General features: G+C 40.3%; 3 protein-coding genes and 1 long non-coding RNA gene across 4 annotated transcripts; all 4 read left to right on the forward strand.

Moving 5' to 3' along the window:
* Positions 1–35: 35 nt before the first annotated feature.
* LOC135347985 (dnaJ homolog subfamily C member 1-like) lies at positions 36–12,033 on the forward strand. The gene is made up of 4 exons (XM_064546162.1): positions 36–124; positions 10,384–10,879; positions 11,021–11,147; positions 11,824–12,033. Exons 2-4 carry the CDS (start codon positions 10,650–10,652, stop codon positions 11,893–11,895), a joined length of 429 nt encoding a protein of 142 aa, XP_064402232.1. The 5' UTR covers positions 36–124; positions 10,384–10,649; the 3' UTR covers positions 11,896–12,033.
* On the forward strand, positions 2,311–3,484 carry LOC135348009 (uncharacterized). Its single transcript, XR_010398601.1, has 2 exons — positions 2,311–2,572; positions 3,251–3,484. It is a non-coding gene; the product is annotated as an uncharacterized LOC135348009 (long non-coding RNA).
* LOC135348124 (activin receptor type-1B-like) lies at positions 5,294–8,175 on the forward strand. Its single transcript, XM_064546300.1, has 7 exons — positions 5,294–5,578; positions 5,941–6,160; positions 6,524–6,666; positions 7,102–7,249; positions 7,533–7,660; positions 7,807–7,917; positions 8,089–8,175. Exons 1-7 carry the CDS (start codon positions 5,294–5,296, stop codon positions 8,173–8,175), a joined length of 1,122 nt encoding a protein of 373 aa, XP_064402370.1.
* Positions 12,034–16,917: 4,884 nt separating the features above from the next.
* On the forward strand, positions 16,918–20,446 carry LOC135347986 (dnaJ homolog subfamily C member 1-like). Its single transcript, XM_064546163.1, has 4 exons — positions 16,918–17,006; positions 18,790–19,285; positions 19,436–19,562; positions 20,237–20,446. Exons 2-4 carry the CDS (start codon positions 19,056–19,058, stop codon positions 20,306–20,308), a joined length of 429 nt encoding a protein of 142 aa, XP_064402233.1. The 5' UTR covers positions 16,918–17,006; positions 18,790–19,055; the 3' UTR covers positions 20,309–20,446.
* Positions 20,447–25,226: the final 4,780 nt, after the last annotated feature.

Genomic DNA, 25,226 nt, shown 5'->3' on the forward strand with positions numbered 1-25,226 from the left:
AGGTGGGTGGGGCATTGCAAGTATCATCCTGCCATTTTAATAGAGGTCCCTCGTGGTTCCCTATCACAGATAGTAACTATAATTTATAGTATCTATGCTGGAAGTATCACAGAGCTAGAGCAGGGTAAGTTGCTTAAATGTGAATTAAATGCACATGTACGTACGTGTACATTTAGTATAAATCTAGACTGAGGCTGGTACACAAAGTTGTTTTTTAGCTTGTACTTAGCTTGTATTGCTACAAGCTATAAACTCTCATAGCTAGCTACCTATAAGCAATGCTATTGTGTACATTAATATATACTCCCTTAGCTATAGGGATTAATGGTTGAGCCAGTGACAACCTGGCCAGCCAGCCAATTCCATTATTGTGTGTACTGTGTAGTGGTACGCCCACTTTCCACATCGATACAACATTGACAGCCACTGTATTGTGCATTGTGGTCAACTTTATGTATGCCATAATGGGTATAATTGGGGCGAGCGAAGCGAGTTCCTTTGTGAGTTTCTTACCTAGTGTGCAACGTTGAAATTTGGTCTGTCTGTCTGTGTGTGTTAGGCTCCTTCACTGGCCTTCAAGACGAAAGAAAAGGCCTGCTACTATATAACTGTTTGCGCATGCGCAAAATTATTGGATAATTTTCCCCTAAAATTTCCATACTGCTCAGAAAAATATACTGTACAGACATAGTCATACACAGAGCTATATAGCTAGCTAGCTAGAGACAGAGCTGTAGGTTTGTTGCATAGCTATTTTCATTCTGATTGTAGACTTCACCAAGGTTAGTATTAGATGGGCGTGGCCTGTCCATATAGGCTACTGTCAGCTTTCACTCCGTTCAGACGATTGTCATCCACACTGTTGCAGGCTGTGAGTCTTTTGTTAACATAGCAGGCTAAGGGTAGCTATCAGAATGCTATCAGATGGGCTAGAAACCTTCAATCGAATTTTCTCCTTCAATCTACTTCCATTTGTTGTGATGTCATAAAACGTTGTTATCCGTAGCCGCCAGATACCGGTAGATGGTTAGTGCATACACAAGCAGTCGATACCAGGCCCACTTCCCTGATGATAGTGTGGCCTGGTATCGAGGCTATGTGTGTGTGTGTCTGTCATGGACTGGCACGATATTTGTTTTTCGTACTCGAGACCCTTTACCAACTTCTAGCTTGAATTAATGCGCATGGGCACAACTGGCTAGCTACACTAAGCTCTGACAAGACACAGACACTCTTGAGATCACAGGCACGCCTAGCCTGCATGTATTGTTGTCTTGTGATAATAAAAACCTTGCTTGGTCCACAATACAATAATATTAACTAACAAGGGGCACTTTCAAACTACTTTTACATTTCTTAACCTCATTATGACATTAACATTTTGACCAATCCAGGGGCCAGCCAGCCAGCCATGCAGCTCAGTCTCAGCTATATGGTCTCGGAGTCACTATAGCTAAATAGAGCGGTGAGGCTGACTGATCACATTAACACGGGTGAACTTAGACAAACCCTTAACTCAACCGCTTTCGCTCGCCCCCCCATGACACCTTGTGTCACTCTAGTTAATAGTTAGTTATGTGCAATGGTACTAAGTAATGATATAACTAAATGGAAATTTCATCTTGGCCTAAAGTGATCACTGTTTTGCTTGCTAACTTTGAGTGGGCCATAAAACAATTGTATATACCACCAGTACAAGTAGGCCTGGTAACATTACAACTAGACACACACACTCACACCCTCACACACACACACACACACACTCACCACACATGCACACAGCCAGTATCCCATACTCAGAATGGAAGGAAACCATTCACCTCAAGCAACAAGACTCTCAACCCTCTGAACAACAAGATGAAAGTGATAAAGAAAGCGAAGAAGATGACAAAATCGAGGAGAAACCTATTAGGAGACGTTCTGGTCGGAAAACGTATCAAAATCAACTTCGTCAAAATGAAGTGCATCAAAAGGATCAAGCTGACACCGGAGAATCAAATAAAATCAGTGCTACAGATGAAGAGGTGTACGAGTTAGGTAGCTACGAGGATCGTTTGAGGCAGTAATGAACGACTTAGATGATGACAGTTACAAGACTGCGTCAAAGAAGAGCTCAAAACTCGCCGTCCCACAGAGCAGCGGTAACAAGACACTGGGTAGAAATAGAGAAGGCACAACTGAAGTCGAGACTGTGGAAAATATTGGAGCTGGTCAAAGAGCTAACGGAAAGATCCACAAAAACTCGAAATTGGAACACGAATCACTAGCCCCTAATGACTCTGAGGATCAATGCAGGTAACTGCTAGTATTGCATATTTTGTTACTTAATTACATGATCCTTACCAATTACATAAGTCTTTATTTTTGCCCACACAAGTATACGTAATTCAATCAATCTCCTGCATAATATTTACCGGAGATTTCTTTTTTTTCCCCTGAGACTAGCTCATTGCCTAGTGATATCTGGAGCCAGTACCAACAGACTCAACTGGAGTGGGCCCTCTCTCACTATCCAAAGTTCTCTGAGGATCGCTGGGAAAATGTTTCTAAAGCTGTTCCTGGAAAATCAATGGTACGTACTCAAGGAGAAAATAAGCAAAGAGAGAATTCTATTTGAGCTTGAGAGTACATAACCTTAAAATTGTTGTTGTGCTATTTTTGCATGTGTATGCTACTTTGTAATAATTATGATGTTGAGTTCTGGCAGCCACACAAAACAGAGCGTCAACAAATTTGCAAACAATAATTGTGTTGTACAATGGAACAAAGTGTTAGCCATTATACAGAGGTGGCTTTTGTTGAGGTTTTTTTCTACACAAACTGTTCATTAGGGATAGGGACCTGGCCTCACAGTTGGCGTAGCCAGGATTTTGGGAAGGGCAGGGCTCAAATTGGTTTAGCATAGGTGCAGACTTTCATTGTAGTTTCTCTAAAAAAAGGTCATCACTTTTTCTCAGCAAGCATGCGCACATCGGATAGCCCTGCCCACATTTCAATTACATGACATCATTCTAGTAACTATGCATGCAGTAGAGCAGAATAGATTGACAGATCACGGTAATTCAAGCTAAGTTGAAATTGATGGAGCACAAAAGGGGGGGGGGGGCTCTAGCCCCATCAGCCCCCCTCTGCCTACGCCACTGGGTGGGCCATTTAGAGTTATTCTACTGTATTAGCCATGTGTACAGTTTTTTGAGCCAGTCTTATACAAATCTGTTTGATTACTATGTTGTATTGTTTCACTGTGCAGGATGAGTGTGTCAAGAGATGTAAGGAGTTGTTCGAAGCTGTCAGGAAGAGAAAAGTAGACACTGGCAGATAGTTTAGTTCACAACAAACACACTCTTATTCATAATTCCATAATTATTTTATTAGGCAAACAGATTTGTAATTTTTGTGTTGAATTCAGTGACACATAATTATCTCAAACCTCATAATTAAAAATTGTCAATGTTAACATAACAATTAGCAAAAATTTGGTCTACCTGCCCTGAATAAGTAGCAGTTAAGCCGCCCTCGAAAGTTACCTGTGATTGAATGCTGCAGCAGCTCAGCTCAGATCAGAAGGACACTGGAGATATTCAAGAGTTGCATTTGTTCTGAGTCTGCACACTGCACCATGGCCAGTTGGAGAGAGACCAGGTGCATAAAATATTGCAGAGAATTGCAGCTGCATTCTAGCTCAGTGTTTGTATAGCTATCAGTCTGATAATGTGCATGTGTGAGTGATAGGTATAATTATTCATAGCCTCATAAATTAACAATAGCTAAGTTTGTGTTTTTATGCTGCAATTGCTCTTCAGACTACTTTTTCACATTGTATTTTTGAATTTAAAGTGCTGACATTGCACAGCAGGGGTGCAAGTGTGAGATTTTGAATGTCAATAGTATAGTAGATGAGCCCAACCTATTGGTCATACAAAACCATAAGTTGTAAAAATTGCTCATGCATGGGTAGGAATACAACAGCTCACATCCTGTTACTCTCTAGAGATCAAGGCATATCATATATCGCATGGGGAGGTCAGGTTTTTGTGTATGCATGGGGGAAATTTCGTGGAGGTTAGCTTGCCCACGAAAATTATCCGCTATACATGTATAGAAATGGGGCAACGCCTAACTTGAGCCCTGAGCCTAACCATCCATTAATTTTGCAGCATGCATAATTACGTCATGCTTCGATGTTATGCACCTATACTTACCCTTACATGAAATAATTAATTTCGTGCACGTGCAATATCATTGCCTAACTCATGCACTACAGTAAATGTTAATTGATGTACTCCCTTTTCATTCTGCAGCTTTCTCATATTGCTACTCACTTCAGTGTGCATGACAATGCCCTCAAACTCATCAACGCAACCTGGTAAAACCCGCAAGTTGTTTTTGTAAACCTTAATTTGATGTGACTCTTGCATATAGGGAATAATGTTTTGGCCTTTATACACAGAGGGGTGCCTTTGTTGAGAGGTTGTTTTGTACACAAACTGTTCATTTGGGACCTGGCCGTTATATAGCAACTGGCCTTTATTCGGAGGTGGTTGTTAACAGAGATTCCACTGTATATTAATTAAAGGGTCACTATAAATTATACTTTGGACCCGCATGCACAGTTAAAAGCCTTTTTTTAAGACAAAATTAATGTCCACAGTGACTTGCCTCATGCCCGCAGCCACTACAAGCATATATAGCTTCAATCCTTCACAGCTTTTTACCCTTCGAATTGAAGGTGGGCATGGGGACGAGGCTATCATTTACATGTGCACTAGCTGATTCACAAACTGCAATAATTTATAGGTACAAAACTGTAGTATAGACATGTATGGTCCAATTGCAGTTCCTCTTCCTGGACTACTTTGTGAGGTGACGGGTGAGATCCCCTTCGCTGTCTGCGAACCAACAATATATCCAGACCCAGTTTGTCATGCAGTCTACCGATATAATGGGATAACATTCATACCATCAGTAAGATAAACATGTATATCCTTCACGCATGCATGTATGTTTGCATGTATATTGGCCGGTGCCTAAATTCATTTTGTGTCTAACCAAAATTTATTTTTTTCAGCACTTATCTTGTCACTCGGGAGAACACTGTGTTCCATATGCTAATAACTGTATACTGGAATTGGTTTCTCCTTTCGAGGACGAGGACGGAAATTTAGAGTATTCTTGTTGTTGCAATGCCACATTGTGCAATCAAGAAAGAACAGATGATGATGAACCTAGAATTATTTTCCCCATCCCTAATGAACCAATTACAACAACAACAACTACAACCGTTACCGTGACGATGGTACAAGGTCTACCGGATGGCACCATTACTGCAATAGTGGTTACTCTTGCAATTATCGCCCTAGTCGTAGTAATGTTTGCTATCGGTGTCATATGTTGCTGTTGGAAACGGTGCAGAAATGATGAATACCTAGTCACTAATGACACTGGCAGACCGTATCCTACATACACAGGGAGTAGACCTAACCTGACAGGGCTGCTGTTGTCTGAAGCAGTACTAGGAGAAGGGAGCGATGGTGTTGTGTATGAGGGAACGTATCAAGAGAATAAGGTTGCCGTGAAGGTGAGTGAGTGACTATACTAATTATATGTACACAGTCAGTACGGTTGGTGCAGGGCTCAGATTATCGGAGCCATTTGCTATTTCTTGATTATATATATATATAATTATAGTAGTTATAGACTGAGTATAATTATGTTACATGTATGCACATAATTAGAGGCTATATAGTTATGTGCTATGTTTGTTAATGTCGTGCATTCTCTCTAATCATACCGTACCCTCGCATTAATAGGCCCGTGCGCAGTCCTCTAATAAGCCTAAACTGCTTCAAGAAAAGGGTGGGCGTATTTTTGCGAGGGTATACAGTATATTGGCAATTTGGTATTTGAATGCGGCATCGAATAATTCCATAATTACTGCAGGTTTTTCGGGAGAATTCTAGAGAGAGATTCTTCAGAGAGGTGGCAGTGTACACATCCTCCAGTGTCGACCACCAGAACATTCTCAAGTTCATCGGACACGATGAGAAAGAGATGAGACTGGTGGTTGCACTGCACACCCGGGGCTCTGTGTACACTGTCATCCAGAGGCAGGTGCTGACGTTAGCTGAATTCCAGCTCCTAGGAAAGTCAATATCATGTGGTGAGTACCGTATAGCGGATTATTTCGAGGGTATAAATTTTCGCAGAAATGCCTTTAGAAAGGTTTTCAGGGATTTAGCATGCATGCAATAATAAATTCACGGTTATAAATGTTCGCGATATATACATGCTTAATCCGCGAAAACCACAAACATTTATACCCTCGAAATATACCCGCTATTGATATACGGTATATATCCTTTTGCCTGGCAATTTTCAAAACAGAATCCCCTTCAAGAAAGCTATAATTATGTATAGCTGATATGAAAGTACACGGTAATTTTCTCAGCTATAATCAAAGCGTATAACTCTATATATCTTTACTCTCTATTATAACTTTGGCTATAATTATATACACATGCAGGACTGGGATTCCTGCACAGAAGCAGGCCACCGTGCATAGTGCACGGTGATTTAAAAACTGCGAACATTCTGATTAAACAGAACGGAGAAGCTGCTCTGGCAGACTTTGGCCACAGTAGGCAATTTTTTACTGAGGATGTGAAGGTACGTATACTTTCTTAAAATGTAATTGTCTATAATTATAGTATAATTATATATAGCGGGTAAATTTTGCGATTTGGTGGAACAAGCTTAAGTGAGCGTCGCCAATGTTTTAGTTTGATACTTATAGTCCCATGCAGAAGGTCATGGCAATCATGCTGCATGCATCGTCAAACCAACTAACTCCGTTGCCTCATTCACTAAAATTAGTATTATAGGCTCACAAATGTACCCGCTATATGTTATCTGGGAATTTCCTATAGCTTGCAATTGTCTCCGACGATTTCCTCAAAAGCCATTCTTTTGACAATTTTCCTGAAATCTGAAGAAGCGAACTTATAAGGATATATAGGGTTCGATCCTTATAAAGTTCGTTTCTTCAAATGTTATTACCTGAAGTGCCGCTAAGACTCATACCACTAATAAACCACGATTCAGGAACCAATGACAGCCGGTACACCCATGTATGCCGCACCAGAGCTGATGAAAGTCAGGGTGAATAGTAGGACTGATGCTAAAGCTACTGATTCTTATTCCCTTGGTGTGGTTATATACGAGCTGTTAACCAGAACTCAACGAGATCAAGGTATGAATAAGTGTAATTTATGCGTTTAAGCAAGGAAATAAGTTTATCGCATAAATAATAATTATAGCATTCTGCTTTCCGAGCCGCCACAACTTTTATGCTCACATATATTCTAGCACTATATACAAATATTATAGCTAGGCCCTAGTTTTGGCAGAAACACATCAAGTATAATTATATACATGCAATAATTATAGAGGTTATAGTACAACTTGATAGGTCGTTTATATTAGTGCAGCAACTTTGATGATGAATTGTACCCTCACCACTCACTCACACACAGAGGAAGTAGAAGCCTACAAGCAGCCCATGAGTGGGAAATTAGCGGGAATTCAAGAGCCTACAATAGATGAGATGAGAAGGCACATTCACAACAACAGTTATAGACCAAATATTCCTAAAAAATTCGATGTGAGTTTCGTTTAATATTTCACTCCCGTAATATATTTTACCTCGATCCTCCGCACTAAAGAAGTATACAATTGCAAACTCCACATGATACGTACTTTTGTTAATGACATATAATTATAGCACTCAAATAATAATATACACCGCAGGTATTTCCTGAGCTAGTCAAACTTGTACAAGACTTGTGGAGTGATGCTGCTGAGATCAGGCCGAAAGCAGAAGCAGCCTACAATGCTTTTATTGAATTTGGGTTGTTAATTGTGAGTTATGGAATTAATAATAAACAAACAGTATAATAAAGTTGATATTTAATAGCTAAACACTCAGATTTTGTGCGAAAGTTGTAGTTAAATATCATTATGTATACATACAAACTAATTTGGTATATAAATGGAGCTACATACTAATGTCTCTATGACTCTTGTTTGCAGGCATCTCGCAGTCTAGCCTCGACCTCGTGCACAGATGAACATCTATCCCACCAATCCTCCCTAGAGACTGCAGAGACTGCATTTTAACTATATATACTGTCTTAGGTCTATACCTTGTGAGTTAACACTGGCCATGGTTAACTTGTTGAAGAACCTAGCTGTATAATTATATTGTCTAGTATTTATTGTAAGTAGAACTGTACAGTTTTGTTTTGTCAGTAGAACCTGTGCAGTTTCAATTATTGTCTAGTATTCATTGTCAGTAGAAAACCTGTACAGTTTTTGTTTTAATTGTCAGCTAATGTTTATTGTTGGGGATAATGCGCATGCGCCACAAAGGCTTTGCAAAAGGTGGGTGGGGCATTGCAAGTATCATCCTGCCATTTTAATAGAGGTCCCTTGTGGTTCGCTATCACAGATAGTAACTAGTATATATGCTGGAAGTATTACAGAGCTAGAGCAGGGTAAGTTGCTTAAATGTGAATTAAATGCACATGTACGTACGTGTACATTTAGTATAAATCTAGACTGAGGCTGGTACACAAAGTTGTTTTTTAGCTTGTACTTAGCTTGTATTGCTACAAGCTATAAACTCTCATAACTAGCTACCTATAAGCAATGCTATTGTGTACATTAATATATACTCCCTTAGCTATAGAGATTAATGGTTGAGCCAGTGACAACCTGGCCAGCCAGCCAATTCCATTATTGTGTGGTATTTTGTGGTACACCCACTTTCACATCGATACAACATTGACAGCCGCTGTATTGTGCATTGTGGTCAACTTTATGTATGCCATAATGGGTATAATTGGGGCGAGCGAAGCGAGTTCCTTTGTGAGTTTCTTACCTAGTGTGCAACGTTGAAATTTGGTCTGTCTGTCTGTCTGTGTGTTAGGCTCCTTCACTGGCCTTCAAGATGAAAGAAAAGGCCTGCTACTATATAACTGTTTGCGCATGCGCAAAATTTTTTGGATAATTTTCCCCTAAAATTTCCCATACTGCTCAAAAAATATACTGTACAGAGACATAGTCATACACAGAGCTATATAGCTAGCTAGCTAGAGACAGAGCTGTAGGTTTGTTGCATAGCTATTTTTGTAGACTTCACCAAGGTTAGTATTAGATGGGCGTGGCCTGTCCATATAGGCTACTGTCAGCTTTCACTCCGTTCAGACGATTGTCATCCACACTGTTGCAGGCGTGAGTCTTTCGTTAACATAGCAGGCTAAGGGTAGCTATCTGAATGCTATCAGATGGGCTAGAAACCTTCAATCGAATTTTCTATCTATTTCCTTCAATCTACTTCCATTTGTTGTGATGTCATTGTTTTATTGACCATAAAACGTTGTTATCCGTAGCCGCCAGATATCGGTAGATGGTTAGTGCATACACAAGCAGTCGATACCAGGCCCACTTCCCTGATGATAGTGCGGCCTGGTATCGAGGCTATGTGTGTGTGTGTCTGTCATGGACTGGCACGATATTTGTTTTTCGTACTCAAGACCCTTTACCAACTTCTAGCGTGAATTAATGCGCATGGGCACCACTGGCTAGCTACACTAAGCTCTGACAAGACACAGACACTCTTGAGATCACAGGCACACCTAGCCTGCATGTATTGTTGTCTTGTGATAATAAAAACCTTGCTTGGTCCACAATACAATAATATTAACTAACAAGGGGCACTTCCAAACTACTTTTACATTTCTTAACCTCATTATGACATTAACATTTTGACCAATCCAGGCCAGCCAGCCAGCCTGCCAGCCAGCCATGCAGCTCAGTCTCAGCTATATGGTCTCGGAGTCACTATAGCTAAATAGAGCGGTGAGGCTGACTGATCACATTAACACGGGTGAACTTGGACAAACCCTTAACTCAACCGCTTTCGCTCGCCCCGTGACACCTTGTGTCACTCTAGTTAATAGTTAGTTATGTGCAATGGTACTAAGTAATGATATAACTAAATGGAAATTTCATCTTGGCCTAAAGTGATCACTGTTTTGCTTGCTAACTTTGAGTGGGCCATAAAACAATTGTATATACCACCAGTACAAGTAGGCCTGGTAACATTACAACTAGACACACACACTCACACACACACACACACACACACACACACACACACACACATACACACACACACACACACACACACACACACACACACACAACACACACACACACACACACACACACACACACTCACCCACCCACACACACCCTCACACACACACACACACACACACACACACACACCACACATGCACACAGCCAGTATCCCATACTCAGAATGGAAGGAAGCCATTCACCTCAAGCAACAAGACTCTCAACCCTCCGAACAACAAGATGAAAGTGATAAAGAAAGCGAAGAAGATGACAAAATCGAGGAGAAATCTATTAGGAGACGTTCTGGTCGGAAAACATATCAAAATCAACTTCGTCAAAATGAAGTGCATCAAAAGGATCAAGCTGACACCGGAGAATCAAATAAAATCAGTGCTACAGATGAAGAGGTGTACGAGTCAGGTAGCTACGAGGATCAGTTGGAGGCAGTAATGAACGACTTAGATGATGACAGTTACAAGACTGCGTCAAAGAAGAGCTCAAAACTCGCCGCCCCACAGAGCAGCGGTAACAAGACACTGGGTAGAAATAGAGAAGGCACAACTGAAGTCGAGACTGTGGAGAATATTGGAGCTGGTCAAAGAGCTAACGGAAAGACCCACAAAAACTCGAAATTGGAACACGAATCACTTGCCACTAATGACTCTGAGGATCAATGCAGGTAACTGCTGGTATTGCATATTAATTACATGATCCTTACCAATTACATAAGTCTTTATTTTTGCCCACACAAGTATGCGTAATTCAATTAATCTCCTGCATAATATTTACCGGAGATTTCTCTTTTTTCCCCTGAGGCTAGCTCGTTGCCTAGTGATAACTGGAGCCAGTACCAACAGACTCAACTGGAGTGGGCCCTCTCTCACTATCCAAAGTTCTCTGAGGATCGCTGGGAAAATGTTTCTAAAGCTGTTCCTGGAAAATCAATGGTACGTACTCAAGGAGAAAATAAGCAAAGAGAGAATTCTATTTGAGCTTGAGAGTACATAACCTTAAAATTGTTGTTGTGCTATTTTTGCATGTGTATGCTACTTTGTAATAATTATGATGTTGAGTTCTGGCAGCCACACAAAACAGAGCGTCAACAAATTTGCAAACAATAATTGTGTTGTACAATGGAACAAAGTGTTAGCCATTATACAGAGGTGGCTTTTGTTGAGGTTTTTTTCTACACAAACTGTTCATTAGGGATAGGGACCTGGCCTCACAGTTGGCGTAGCCAGGATTTTGGGAAGGGCAGGGCTCAAATTGGTTTAGCATAGGCGCAGACTTTCATTGTAGTTTCTCTAAAAAAAGGTCATCACTTTTCCTCAGCAAGCATGCGCACATCGGATAGCCCTGCCCACATTTCAATTACATGACATCATTCTAGTAACTATGCATGCAGTAGAGCAGAATAGATTGACAGATCACGGTAATTCAAGCTAAGTTGAAATTGATGGAGCACAAAAGGGGGGGGGGCTCTAGCCCCATCAGCCCCCCTCTGCCTACGCCACTGGGTGGGCCATTTAGAGTTGTTCTACTGTATTAGCCATGTGTACAGTTTTTTGAGCCAGTCTTATACAAATCTGTTTGATTACTATGTTGTATTGTTTCACTGTGCAGGATGAGTGTATCAAGAGATGTAAGGAGTTGTTCGAAGCTGTCAGGAAGAGAAAAGTAGACACTGGCAGATAGCTTAGTTCACAGCAAACACACTCTTATTCATAATTCCATAATTATTTTATTAGGCAAACAGATTTGTAATTTTTGTGTTGAATTCAGTGACACATAATTATCTCAAACCTCATAATTAAAAATTGTCAATGTTAACAATTAGCAAAAATTTGGTCTACCTGCCCTGAATAAGTAGCAGTTAAGCCGCCCTCGAAAGTTACCTGTGATTGAATGCTGCAGCAGCTAGCTCAGATCAGAAGGACACTGGAGATATTCAAGAGTTGCATTTGTTCTGAGTCTGCACACTGCACCATGGCCAGTTGGAGAGAGACCAGGTGCATAAAATATTGCAGAGAATTGCAGCTGCATTCTAGCTCAGTGTTTGTATAGCTATCAGTCTGATAATGCATGTGCATGTGTGAGTGATAGGTATAATTATTCATAGCCTCATAAATTAACAATAGCTAAGTTTGTGTTTTTATACTGCAATTGCTCTTCAGACTACTTTTTCACATTGTATTTTTGAATTTAAAGTGCTGACATTGCACAGGGGTGCAAGTGTGAGATTTTGAATGTCAATAGTATAGTAGATGAGCCCAACCTATTGGTCATACAAAACCACAAGTTGTAAAAATTGCTCATGCATGGGTAGGAATGCAACAGCTCACATCCTGTTACTCTCTAGAGATTCAGGCATGCATATCATATATCGCATGGGGAGGTCAGGTTTTTGTGTATGCATGGGGAAATTTCGTGGAGGTTAGCTTGCCCACGAAAATTATCCGCTATACATGTATAGAAATGGGGCAACGCCTAACTTGAGCCCTGAGCCTAACCATCCATTAATTTTGCAGCATGCATAATTACGTCATGCTTCGATGTTATGCACCTATACTTACCCTTACATGAAATAATTAATTTCATGCATGTGCAATATCATTGCCTAACTCATGCACTACAGTAAATGTTAATTGATGTACTCCCTTTTCATTCTGCAGCTTTCTCATATTGCTACTCACTTCAGTGTGCATGACAATGCCCTCAAACTCATCAACGCAACCTGGTAAAACCCGCAAGTTGTTTTTGTAAACCTTAATTTGATGTGACTCTTGCATAGGGAACAATGTTTTGGCCTTTATATACAGAGGGTGCCTTTGTTGAGAGGTTGTTTTTACACAAACTGTTCATTTGGGACCTGGCCGTTATATAGCAACTGGCCTTTATTCGGAGGTGGTTGTTAACAGAGGTTCCACTGCATGCATGTATATTAATTAAAAGGTCACTATAAATTATACTTTGGACCCGCATGCACAGTTAAAAGCCTTTTTTTAAGACAGAATTAATGTCCACACTGACAGTGACTTGCCTCATGCCCGCAGCCACTACAAGCATATATAGCTTCAATCCTTCACAGATTTTTATCCTTCGAATTGAAGGTGGGCGTGGGGACGAGGCTATCATTTACATGTGCACTAGCTGATTCACAAACTGCAATAATTTATAGGTACAAAACTGTAGTATAGATATGTATGGTCCAATTGCAGTTCCTCTTCCTGGACTACTTTGTGAGGTGACGGGTGAGATCCCCTTCGCTGTCTGCGAACCAACAATATTTCCAGACCCAGTTTGTCATGCAGTCTACCGATATAATGGGATAACATTGATACCATCAGTAAGATAAACATGTATATCCTTCACGCATGCATGTATGTTTGCATGTATATTGGCCGGTGCCTAAATTCATTTTGTGTCTAACCAAAATTTATTTTTTTCAGCACTTATCTTGTCACTCGGGAGAACACTGTGTTCCATATACTAATAACTGTATACTGGAATTGGTTTCTCCTTTCGAGGACGAGGACGGAAATTTAGAGTATTCTTGTTGCTGCAATGCCACATTGTGCAATCAAGAAAGAACAGATGAGGATGAACCTAGAATTATTTTCCCCATCCCTAATGAACCAATTACAACAACAACAACTACAACCGTTACCGTGACGATGGTACAAGGTCTACCGGATGGCACCATTACTGCAATAGTGGTTACTCTTGCAATTATCGCCCTAGTCGTAGTAATGTTTGCTATCGGTGTCATATGTTGCTGTTGGAAACGGTGCAGAAATGATGAATACCTAGTCACTAATGACACTGGCAGACCGTATCCTACATACACAGGGAGTAGACCTAACCTGACAGGGCTGCTGTTGTCTGAAGCAGTACTCGGAGAAGGGAGCGATGGTGTTGTGTATGAGGGAACGTATCAAGAGAATAAGGTCGCCGTGAAGGTGAGTGAGTGACTATACTAATTATATGTACACAGTCGGTACGGGTGGTGCAGGGCTCAGATTATCGGAGCCATTTGCTATTTCTTGATTTATATATATATATATATAATATAGTAGTTATAGACTGAGTATAATTATGTTACATGTATGCACATAATTAGAGGCTATAGTTATGTGCTATGTTTGTTAATGTCGTGCATTCTCTCTAATCATACCGTACCCTCGCATTAATAGGCTCGTACGCAGTCCTCTAATAAGCCTAAACTGCTTCAAGAAAAGGGTGGGCGTATTTTTGCGAGGGTATACAGTATATTGGCAATTTGGTATTTGAATGCGGCATCGAATAATTCCATAATTACTGCAGGTTTTTCGGGAGAATTCCAGAGAGAGATTCTTCAGAGAGGTGGCAGTGTACACATCCTCCAGTGTCGACCACCAGAACATTCTCAAGTTCATCGGACACGATGAGAAAGAGATGAGACTGGTGGTTGCACTGCACACCCGGGGCTCTGTGTACACTGTCATCCAGAGGCAGGTGCTGACGTTAGCTGAATTCCAGCTCCTAGGAAAGTCAATATCATGTGGTGAGTACCGTATAGCGGATTATTTTGAGGGTATAAATTTTCGCAGAAATGCCTTTAGAAAGGTTTTCAGGGATTTAGCATGCATGCAATAATAAATTCACGGTTATAAATGTTCGCGATATATACATGCTTAATCTGCGAAAACCACAAACATTAATTTTATACCCTCGAAATATACCCGCTATTGATATACGGTATATATCCTTTTGCCTGGCAATTTTCAAAACAGAATCCCCTTCAAGAAAGCTATATAATTATGTATAGCTGATATGAAAGTACACGGTAATTTTCTCAGCTATATCAAAGCGTATAACTCTATATATCTTTACTCTCTATTATAACTTTGGCTATAATTATATACACATGCATTACTGAGGATGTGAAGGTACGTATACTTTCGTAATTGTCTACTTATATATAGCGGGTAAATTTGGCGATTTGGTGAACAAGCTTAAGGTGAGGGTCACCAATGTTTCAGTTTGATACTTAGTCCCATGCAGAAGGTCATGGCAATCATGCTGCATGCATCGTCAAACCAACTACCTCATTCACTAAAATTAGTATTAGGCTCACAAATGTACCCGCTATATGTTATCTGGGAATTTCCTATAGCTTGCAATTGTCTCCGACGATTTCCTCAAAAGCCATTCTTTTGAAAATTTTCCTGAAATCTGAAGAAGCGAACTTATAAGGATATATAGGGTTCGATCCTTATAAAGTTCGTTTCTTCAAATGTTATTACCTGAAGTGCCGCTAAGACTCATACCACTAATAAACCACGATTCAGGAACCAATGACAGCCGGTACACCCATGTATGCCGCACCAGAGCTGATGAAAGTCAGGGTGAATAGTAGGACTGATGCTAAAGCTACTGATTCTTATTCCCTTGGTGTGGTTATATACGAGCTGTTAACCAGAACTCAACGAGATCAAGGTATGAATAAGTGTAATTTATGCGTTTAAGCAAGGAAATAAGTTTATCGCATAAATAATAATTATAGCATTCTGCTTTCCGAGCCGCCACAACTTTTATGCTCACATATATTCTAGCACTATATACAAATATTATAGCTAGGCCCTAGTTTTGGCAGAAACACATCAAGTATAATTATATACATGCAATAATTATAGAGGTTATAGTACAACTTGATAGGTCGTTTATATTAGTGCAGCAACTTTGATGATGAATTGTACCCTCACCACTCACACACACACAGAGGAAGTGGAAGCGTACCGGCAACCGATGAGTGAGAAATTAGCTGGAATTCAACAGCCTACAATAGATGAGATGAGAAGGCACATTCACAACAACAGTTATAGACCAAATATCCCTAAAAAATTCGATGTGAGTTTCGTTTAATCAGTATTTCATTCCCGTAATATATTTTACCTCGATCCTCCGCACTAAAGAAGTACAATTGCAAACTCCACATGATACGTACTTTTGTTAATGACATATAATTATAGCACTCAAATAATAATATACACCGCAGGTATTTCCTGAGCTAGTCAAACTTGTACAAGACTTGTGGAGTGACGCTGCTGAGATCAGGCCGAAAGCAGAAGCAGCCTACAATGCTTTTATTGAATTTGGGTTGTTAATTGTGAGTTATGGAATTAATAATAGACAAACAGTATAATAAAGTTGGTATTTAATAGCTAAACACTCAGATTTTGTGCGAAAGTTGTAGTTAAATATCATTATGTATACATACATACTAATTTGGTATATAAATGGAGCTACATACTAACGTCTCTATGACTCTTGTTTGCAGGCATCTCGCAGTCTAGCCTCGACCTCGTGCACAGATGAACATCTATCCCACCAATCCTCCCTAGAGACTGCAGAGACTGCATTTTAACTATATATACTGTCTTAGGTCTATACCTTGTGAGTTAACACTGGCCTGGCCATGGTTAACTTGTTAAAGAACCTAGCTGTATAATTATATTGTCTAGTATTTATTGTAAGTAGAACTGTACAGTTTTGTTTTGTCAGTAGAACCTGTGCAGTTTCAATTATTGTCTAGTATTTATTGTCAGTAGAAAACCTGTACAGTTTTTGTTTTAATAATAATTATTGTCAGCTAATGTTTATTGTTGGGGATAATGCGCATGCGCCACAAAGGCTTTGCAAAAGGTGGGTGGGGCATTGCAAGTATCATCCTGCCATTTTAATAGAGGTCCCTCGTGGTTCCCTATCACAGATAGTAACTATAATTTATAGTATCTATGCTGGAAGTATCACAGAGCTAGAGCAGGGTAAGTTGCTTAAATGTGAATTAAATGCACATGTACGTACGTGTACATTTAGTATAAATCTAGACTGAGGCTGGTACACAAAGTTGTTTTTTAGCTTGTACTTAGCTTGTATTGCTACAAGCTATAAACTCTCATAGCTAGCTACCTATAAGCAATGCTATTGTGTACATTAATATATACTCCCTTAGCTATAGGGATTAATGGTTGAGCCAGTGACAACCTGGCCAGCCAGCCAATTCCATTATTGTGTGTACTGTGTAGTGGTACGCCCACTTTCCACATCGATACAACATTGACAGCCACTGTATTGTGCATTGTGGTCAACTTTATGTATGCCATAATGGGTATAATTGGGGCGAGCGAAGCGAGTTCCTTTGTGAGTTTCTTACCTAGTGTGCAACGTTGAAATTTGGTCTGTCTGTCTGTGTGTGTTAGGCTCCTTCACTGGCCTTCAAGACGAAAGAAAAGGCCTGCTACTATATAACTGTTTGCGCATGCGCAAAATTATTGGATAATTTTCCCCTAAAATTTCCATACTGCTCAGAAAAATATACTGTACAGACATAGTCATACACAGAGCTATATAGCTAGCTAGCTAGAGACAGAGCTGTAGGTTTGTTGCATAGCTATTTTCATTCTGATTGTAGACTTCACCAAGGTTAGTATTAGATGGGCGTGGCCTGTCCATATAGGCTACTGTCAGCTTTCACTCCGTTCAGACGATTGTCATCCACACTGTTGCAGGCTGTGAGTCTTTTGTTAACATAGCAGGCTAAGGGTAGCTATCAGAATGCTATCAGATGGGCTAGAAACCTTCAATCGAATTTTCTCCTTCAATCTACTTCCATTTGTTGTGATGTCATAAAACGTTGTTATCCGTAGCCGCCAGATACCGGTAGATGGTTAGTGCATACACAAGCAGTCGATACCAGGCCCACTTCCCTGATGATAGTGTGGCCTGGTATCGAGGCTATGTGTGTGTGTGTCTGTCATGGACTGGCACGATATTTGTTTTTCGTACTCGAGACCCTTTACCAACTTCTAGCGTGAATTAATGCGCATGGGCACAACTGGCTAGCTACACTAAGCTCTGACAAGACACAGACACTCTTGAGATCACAGGCACGCCTAGCCTGCATGTATTGTTGTCTTGTGATAATAAAAACCTTGCTTGGTCCACAATACAATAATATTAACTAACAAGGGGCACTTTCAAACTACTTTTACATTTCTTAACCTCATTATGACATTAACATTTTGACCAATCCAGGGGCCAGCCAGCGAGCCATGCAGCTCAGTCTCAGCTATATGGTCTCGGAGTCACTATAGCTAAATAGAGCGGTGAGGCTGACTGATCACATTAACACGGGTGAACTTAGACAAACCCTTAACTCAACCGCTTTCGCTCGCCCCCCCATGACACCTTGTGTCACTCTAGTTAATAGTTAGTTATGTGCAATGGTACTAAGTAATGATATAACTAAATGGAAATTTCATCTTGGGTTATAATCCTAAAGTGATCACTGTTTTGCTTGCTAACTTTGAGTGGGCCATAAAACAATTGTATATACCACCAGTACAAGTAGGCCTGGTAACATTACAACTAGACACACACACTCACACACACACACACACACACACACACACACACACACACACACACACACTCTCACCCACCCACACACACCCTCACCCACACACACCACACACACACACACACACACACACACACACACACACACACACTCACCACACATGCACACAGCCAGTATCCCATACTCAGAATGGAAGGAAGCCATTCACCTCAAGCAACAAGACTCTCAACCCTCCGAACAACAAGATGAAAGTGATAAAGAAAGCGAAGAAGATGACAAAATCGAGGAGAAATCTATTAGGAGACGTTCTGGTCGGAAAACGTATCAAAATCAACTTCGTCAAAATGAAGTGCATCAAAAGGATCAAGCTGACACTGGAGAATCAAATCAAATCAGTGCTACAGATGAAGAGGTGTACGAGTTAGGTAGCTACGAGGATCAGTTGGAGGCAGTAATGAACGACTTAGATGATGACAGTTACAAGACTGCGTCAAAGAAGAGCTCAAAACTCGCCGCCCCACAGAGCAGCGGTAACAAGACACTGGGTAGAAATAGAGAAGGCACAACTGAAGTCGAGACTGTGGAGAATATTGGAGCTGGTCAAAGAGCTAACGGAAAGACCCACAAAAACTCGAAATTGGAACACGAATCACTTGCCACTAATGACTCTGAGGATCAATGCAGGTAACTGCTGGTATTGCATATTTTGTTACTTAATTACATGATCCTTACCAATTACATAAGTCTTTATTTTTGCCCACACAAGTATGCGTAATTCAATTAATCTCCTGCATAATATTTACCGGAGATTTCTCTTTTTTCCCCTGAGGCTAGCTCGTTGCCTAGTGATAACTGGAGCCAGTACCAACAGACTCAACTGGAGTGGGCCCTCTCTCACTATCCAAAGTTCTCTGAGGATCGCTGGGAAAATGTTTCTAGAGCTGTTCCTGGAAAATCAATGGTACGTACTCAAGGAGAAAATAAGCAAAGAGAGAATTCTATTTGAGCTTGAGAGTACATAACCTTAAAATTGTTGTTGTGCTATTTTTGAATGTATGCTACTTTGTAATAATTATGATGTTGAGTTCTGGCAGCCACACAAAACAGAGCGTCAACAAATTTGCAAACAATAATTGTGTTGTACAATGGAACAAAGTTTTAGCCATTATACAGAGGTGGCTTTTGTTGAGGTTTTTTTCTACACAAACTGTTCATTAGGGATAGGGACCTGGCCTCACAGTTGGCGTAGCCAGGATTTTGGGAAGGGCAGGGCTCAAATTGGTTTAGCATAGGCGCAGACTTTCATTGTAGTTTCTCTAAAAAAAGGTCATCACTTTTCCTCAGCAAGCATGCGCACATCGGATAGCCCTGCCCACATTTCAATTACATGACATCATTCTAGTAACTATGCATGCAGTAGAGCAGAATAGATTGACAGATCACGGTAATTCAAGCTAAGTTGAAATTGATGGAGCACAAAAGGGGGGGGGGCTCTAGCCCCATCAGCCCCCCTCTGCCTACGCCACTGGGTGGGCCATTTAGAGTTGTTCTACTGTATTAGCCATGTGTACAGTTTTTTGAGCCAGTCTTATACAAATCTGTTTGATTACTATGTTGTATTGTTTCACTGTGCAGGATGAGTGTATCAAGAGATGTAAGGAGTTGTTCGAAGCTGTCAGGAAGAGAAAAGTAGACACTGGCAGATAGCTTAGTTCACAGCAAACACACTCTTATTCATAATTCCATAATTATTTTATTAGGCAAACAGATTTGTAATTTTTGTGTTGAATTCAGTGACACATAATTATCTCAAACCTCATAATTAAAAATTGTCAATGTTAACAATTAGCAAAAATTTGGTCTACCTGCCCTGAATAAGTAGCAGTTAAGCCGCCCTCGAAAGTTACCTGTGATTGAATGCTGCAGCAGCTAGCTCAGATCAGAAGGACACTGGAGATATTCAAGAGTTGCATTTGTTCTGAGTCTGCACACTGCACCATGGCCAGTTGGAGAGAGACCAGGTGCATAAAATATTGCAGAGAATTGCAGCTGCATTCTAGCTCAGTGTTTGTATAGCTATCAGTCTGATAATGCATGTGCATGTGTGAGTGATAGGTATAATTATTCATAGCCTCATAAATTAACAATAGCTAAGTTTGTGTTTTTATACTGCAATTGCTCTTCAGACTACTTTTTCACATTGTATTTTTGAATTTAAAGTGCTGACATTGCACAGGGGTGCAAGTGTGAGATTTTGAATGTCAATAGTATAGTAGATGAGCCCAACCTATTGGTCATACAAAACCACAAGTTGTAAAAATTGCTCATGCATGGGTAGGAATGCAACAGCTCACATCCTGTTACTCTCTAGAGATTCAGGCATGCATATCATATATCGCATGGGGAGGTCAGGTTTTTGTGTATGCATGGGGAAATTTCGTGGAGGTTAGCTTGCCCACGAAAATTATCCGCTATACATGTATAGAAATGGGGCAACGCCTAACTTGAGCCCTGAGCCTAACCATCCATTAATTTTGCAGCATGCATAATTACGTCATGCTTCGATGTTATGCACCTATACTTACCCTTACATGAAATAATTAATTTCATGCATGTGCAATATCATTGCCTAACTCATGCACTACAGTAAATGTTAATTGATGTACTCCCTTTTCATTCTGCAGCTTTCTCATATTGCTACTCACTTCAGTGTGCATGACAATGCCCTCAAACTCATCAACGCAACCTGGTAAAACCCGCAAGTTGTTTTTATAAACCTTAATTTGATGTGACTCTTGCATAGGGAACATGCAATGTTTTGGCCTTTATACACAGAGGGTGCCTTTGTTGAGAGGTTGTTTTGTACACAAACTGTTCATTTGGGACCTGGCCGTTATATAGCAACTGGCCTTTATTCGGAGGTGGTTGTTAACAGAGGTTCCACTGCATGCATGTATATTAATTAAAAGGTCACTATACATTATACTTTGGACCCGCATGCACAGTTAAAAGCCTTTTTTTAAGTTATGTCCACACTGACAGTGACTTGCCTCATGCCCGCAGCCACTACAAGCATATATAGCTTCAATCCTTCACAGATTTTTACCCTTCGAATTGAAGGTGGGCGTGGGGACGAGGCTATCATTTACATGTGCACTAGCTGATTCACAAACTGCAATAATTTATAGGTACAAAACTGTAGTATAAACATGTATGGTCCAATTGCAGTTCCTCTTCCTGGACTACTTTGTGAGGTGATGGGTGAGATCCCCTTCGCTGTCTGCGAACCTACAGTATTTCCAGATCCAGTGTGTCATGCGGTCTACCGATATAATGGCACAACATTCACACCATCAGTAAGATAATTAATTATAAACATATATCCTTCACGCATGCTTGCATGTTTGCATGTATATTGGCCGGTGCCTAAATTCATTTTGTGTCTAACCAAAATTTAACGGATTATTTTTTTCAGCACTTATCTTGTCACTCGGGAGAACACTGTGTTCCATATACTAATAACTGTATACTGGAATTGGTTTCTCCTTTCGAGGACGAGGACGGAAATTTAGAGTATTCTTGTTGCTGCAATGCCACATTGTGCAATCAAGAAAGAACAGATGATAATGAACCTAGAATTATTTTCCCCATCCCTAATGAACCAATTACAACAACAACAACTACAACCGTTACCGTGACGATGGTACAAGGTCTACCGGATGGCACCATTACTGCAATAGTGGTTACTCCTGCAATTATCGCCCTAGTCGTAGTAATGTTTGCTATCGGTGTCATCTTTTTCTGTTGGAAACGGTGCAGAAATGATGAATACCTAGTCACTAATGACACTGGCAGACCGTATCCTACATACACAGGGAGTAGACCTAACCTGACAGGGCTGCTGTTGTCTGAAGCAGTACTAGGAGAAGGGAGCGATGGTGTTGTGTATGAGGGAACGTATCAAGAGAATAAGGTCACCGTGAAGGTGAGTGAGTGACTATACTAATTATATGTACACAGTCGGTACGGGTGGTGCAGGGCTCAGATTATCGGAGCCATTTGCTATTTCTTGATTTATATATATATATATGTAGTAGTTATAGACTGAGTATAATTATGTTACATGTATGCACATAATTAGAGGCTATATAGTTATGTGCTATGTTTGTTAATGTCGTGTAATCATACCGTACCCTCACATTAATAGGCCCGTGCACAGTCCTCTAATAAGCCTAAACTGCTTCCAGAAAAGGGTGCATGGGCGTATTTTAGCGAGGGTATACAGTATATTGGCAATTTGGTATTTGAATGCGGCATCGAATAATTCCATAATTACTGCAGGTTTTTCGGGAGAATTCCAGAGAGAGATTCTTCAGAGAGGTGGCAGTGTACACATCCTCCAGTGTCGACCACCAGAACATTCTCAAGTTCATCGGACACGATGAAAAAGAGATGAGACTGGTGGTTGCACTGCACACCCGGGGCTCTGTGTACACTGTCATCCAGAGGCAGGTGCTGACGTTAGCTGAATTCCAGCTCCTAGGAAAGTCAATATCATGTGGTGAGTACCGTATAGCGGATTATTTCGAGGGTATAAATTTTCGCAGAAATGCCTTTAGAAAGGTTTTCAGGGATTTAGCATGCATGCAATAATAAATTCACGGTTATAAATGTTCGCGATATATACATGCTTAATCCGCGAAAACCACAAACATTTATACCCTCGAAATATACCCGCTATTGATATACGGTGTATGTCCTTTTGCCTGGCAATTTTCAAAACAGAATCCCCTTCAAGAAAGCTATAATTATGTATAGCTGATATGAAAGTACACGGTAATTTTCTCAGCTATAATCAAAGCGTATAACTCTATATATCTTTACTCTCTATTATAACTTTGGTTATAATTATATACACATGCAGGACTGGGATTCCTGCACAGAAGCAGGCCACCGTGCATAGTGCACGGTGATTTGAAAACTGGGAACATTCTGATGAAACACACGGGAGAAGCTGCTCTGGCAGACTTTGGCCACAGTAGGCAATTTTTTACTGAGGATGTGAAGGTACGCATACTTTCGTAATTGTCTACTTATATATAGCGGGTAAATTTGGCGATTTGGTGAACAAGCTTAAGGAGAGGGTCACCAATGTTTCAGTTTGATACTTAGTCCCATGCAGAAGGTCATGGCAATCATGCTGCATGCATCGTCAAACCAACTACCTCATTCACTAAAATTAGTATTAGGCTCACAAATGTACCCGCTATATGTTATCTGGGAATTTCCTATAGCTTGCAATTGTCTCCGACGATTTCCTCAAAAGCCATTCTTTTGACAATTTTCCTGAAACCTGAAGAAGCGAACTTATAAGGATATATAGGGTTTGATCCTTATAAAGTTCGTTTCTTCAAATGTTATTACCTGAAGTGCCGCTAAGACTCACCACTAATAAACCACGATTCAGGAACCAATGACAGCCGGTACACCCATGTATGCCGCACCAGAGCTGATGAAAGTCAGGGTGAATAGCAGGACTGATGCTAAAGCTACTGATTCTTATTCCCTTGGTGTGGTTATATACGAGCTGTTAACCAGAACTCAACGAGATCAAGGTATGAATAAGTGTAATTTATGCGTTTAAGCAAGGAAATAAGTTTATCGCATAAATAATAATTATAGCATTCTGCTTTCCGAGCCGCCACAACTTTTATGCTCACATATATTCTAGCACTATATACAAATATTATAGCTAGGCCCTAGTTTTGGCAGAAACACATCAAGTATAATTATATACATGCAATAATTATAGAGGTTATAGTACAACTTGATAGATCGTTTATATTAGTGCAGCAACTTTGATGATGAATTGTACCCTCACCACTCACTCACACACAGAGGAAGTGGAAGCGTACCGGCAACCGATGAGTGAGAAATTAGCTGGAATTCAACAGCCTACAATAAACGAGATGAGAAGGCACATTCACAACAACAGTTATAGACCAAATATCCCTAAAAAATTCGATGTGAGTTTCGTTTAATATTTCACTCCCGTAATATATTTTACCTCGATCCTCCGCACTAAAGAAGTACAATTGCAAACTCCACATGATACGTACTTTTGTTAATGACATATAATTATAGCACTCAAATAATAATATACACCGCAGGTATTTCCTGAGCTAGTCAAACTTGTACAAGACTTGTGGAGTGACGCTGCTGAGACCAGGCCGAAAGCAGAAGCAGCCTACAATGCTTTTATTGAATTTGGGTTGTTAATTGTGAGTTATGGAATTAATAATAGACAAACAGTATAATAAAGTTGGTATTTAATAGCTAAACACTCAGATTTTGTGCGACAGTTGTAGTTAAATATCATTATGTATACATACAAACTAATTTGGTATATAAATGGAGCTACATACTAACGTCTCTATGACTCTTGTTTGCAGGCACCTCGCAGTCTAACCTCGACCTTGGCCTCAGCCTCGTGCACAGATGAACATCTATCCCACCAATCCTCCCTAGAGACTGCAGAGACTGCATTTTAACTATATATACTGTCTTAGGTTTATACCTTGTGAGTTAACACTGGCCATGGTTAACTTGTTGAAGAACCTAGCTG

Source organism: Halichondria panicea, chromosome 14 (genome assembly GCF_963675165.1).
Source record: "Halichondria panicea chromosome 14, odHalPani1.1, whole genome shotgun sequence".
Taxonomy (NCBI): domain Eukaryota; kingdom Metazoa; phylum Porifera; class Demospongiae; order Suberitida; family Halichondriidae; genus Halichondria; species Halichondria panicea.

What these genes read in the sequence shown, in the direction of transcription:
- LOC135348124 (XM_064546300.1), top strand. Translation starts at nt 5,294, where the DNA reads ATGGTACAAGGTCTACCGGATGGCACCATTACTGCAATAGTGGTTACT. An exon ending in AGAATAAGGTTGCCGTGAAG is followed by an intron (nt 5,579 to 5,940) that starts GTGAGTGAGTGA and finishes TAATTACTGCAG; the next exon opens with GTTTTTCGGGAGAATTCTAG. An exon ending in ATATTCCTAAAAAATTCGAT is followed by an intron (nt 7,661 to 7,806) that starts GTGAGTTTCGTT and finishes TATACACCGCAG; the next exon opens with GTATTTCCTGAGCTAGTCAA.
- LOC135347985 (XM_064546162.1), top strand. Translation starts at nt 10,650, where the DNA reads ATGAACGACTTAGATGATGACAGTTACAAGACTGCGTCAAAGAAGAGC. An exon ending in GACTCTGAGGATCAATGCAG is followed by an intron (nt 10,880 to 11,020) that starts GTAACTGCTGGT and finishes CCCTGAGGCTAG; the next exon opens with CTCGTTGCCTAGTGATAACT. An exon ending in CTGTTCCTGGAAAATCAATG is followed by an intron (nt 11,148 to 11,823) that starts GTACGTACTCAA and finishes TTCACTGTGCAG; the next exon opens with GATGAGTGTATCAAGAGATG.
- LOC135347986 (XM_064546163.1), top strand. Translation starts at nt 19,056, where the DNA reads ATGAACGACTTAGATGATGACAGTTACAAGACTGCGTCAAAGAAGAGC. An exon ending in GACTCTGAGGATCAATGCAG is followed by an intron (nt 19,286 to 19,435) that starts GTAACTGCTGGT and finishes CCCTGAGGCTAG; the next exon opens with CTCGTTGCCTAGTGATAACT. An exon ending in CTGTTCCTGGAAAATCAATG is followed by an intron (nt 19,563 to 20,236) that starts GTACGTACTCAA and finishes TTCACTGTGCAG; the next exon opens with GATGAGTGTATCAAGAGATG.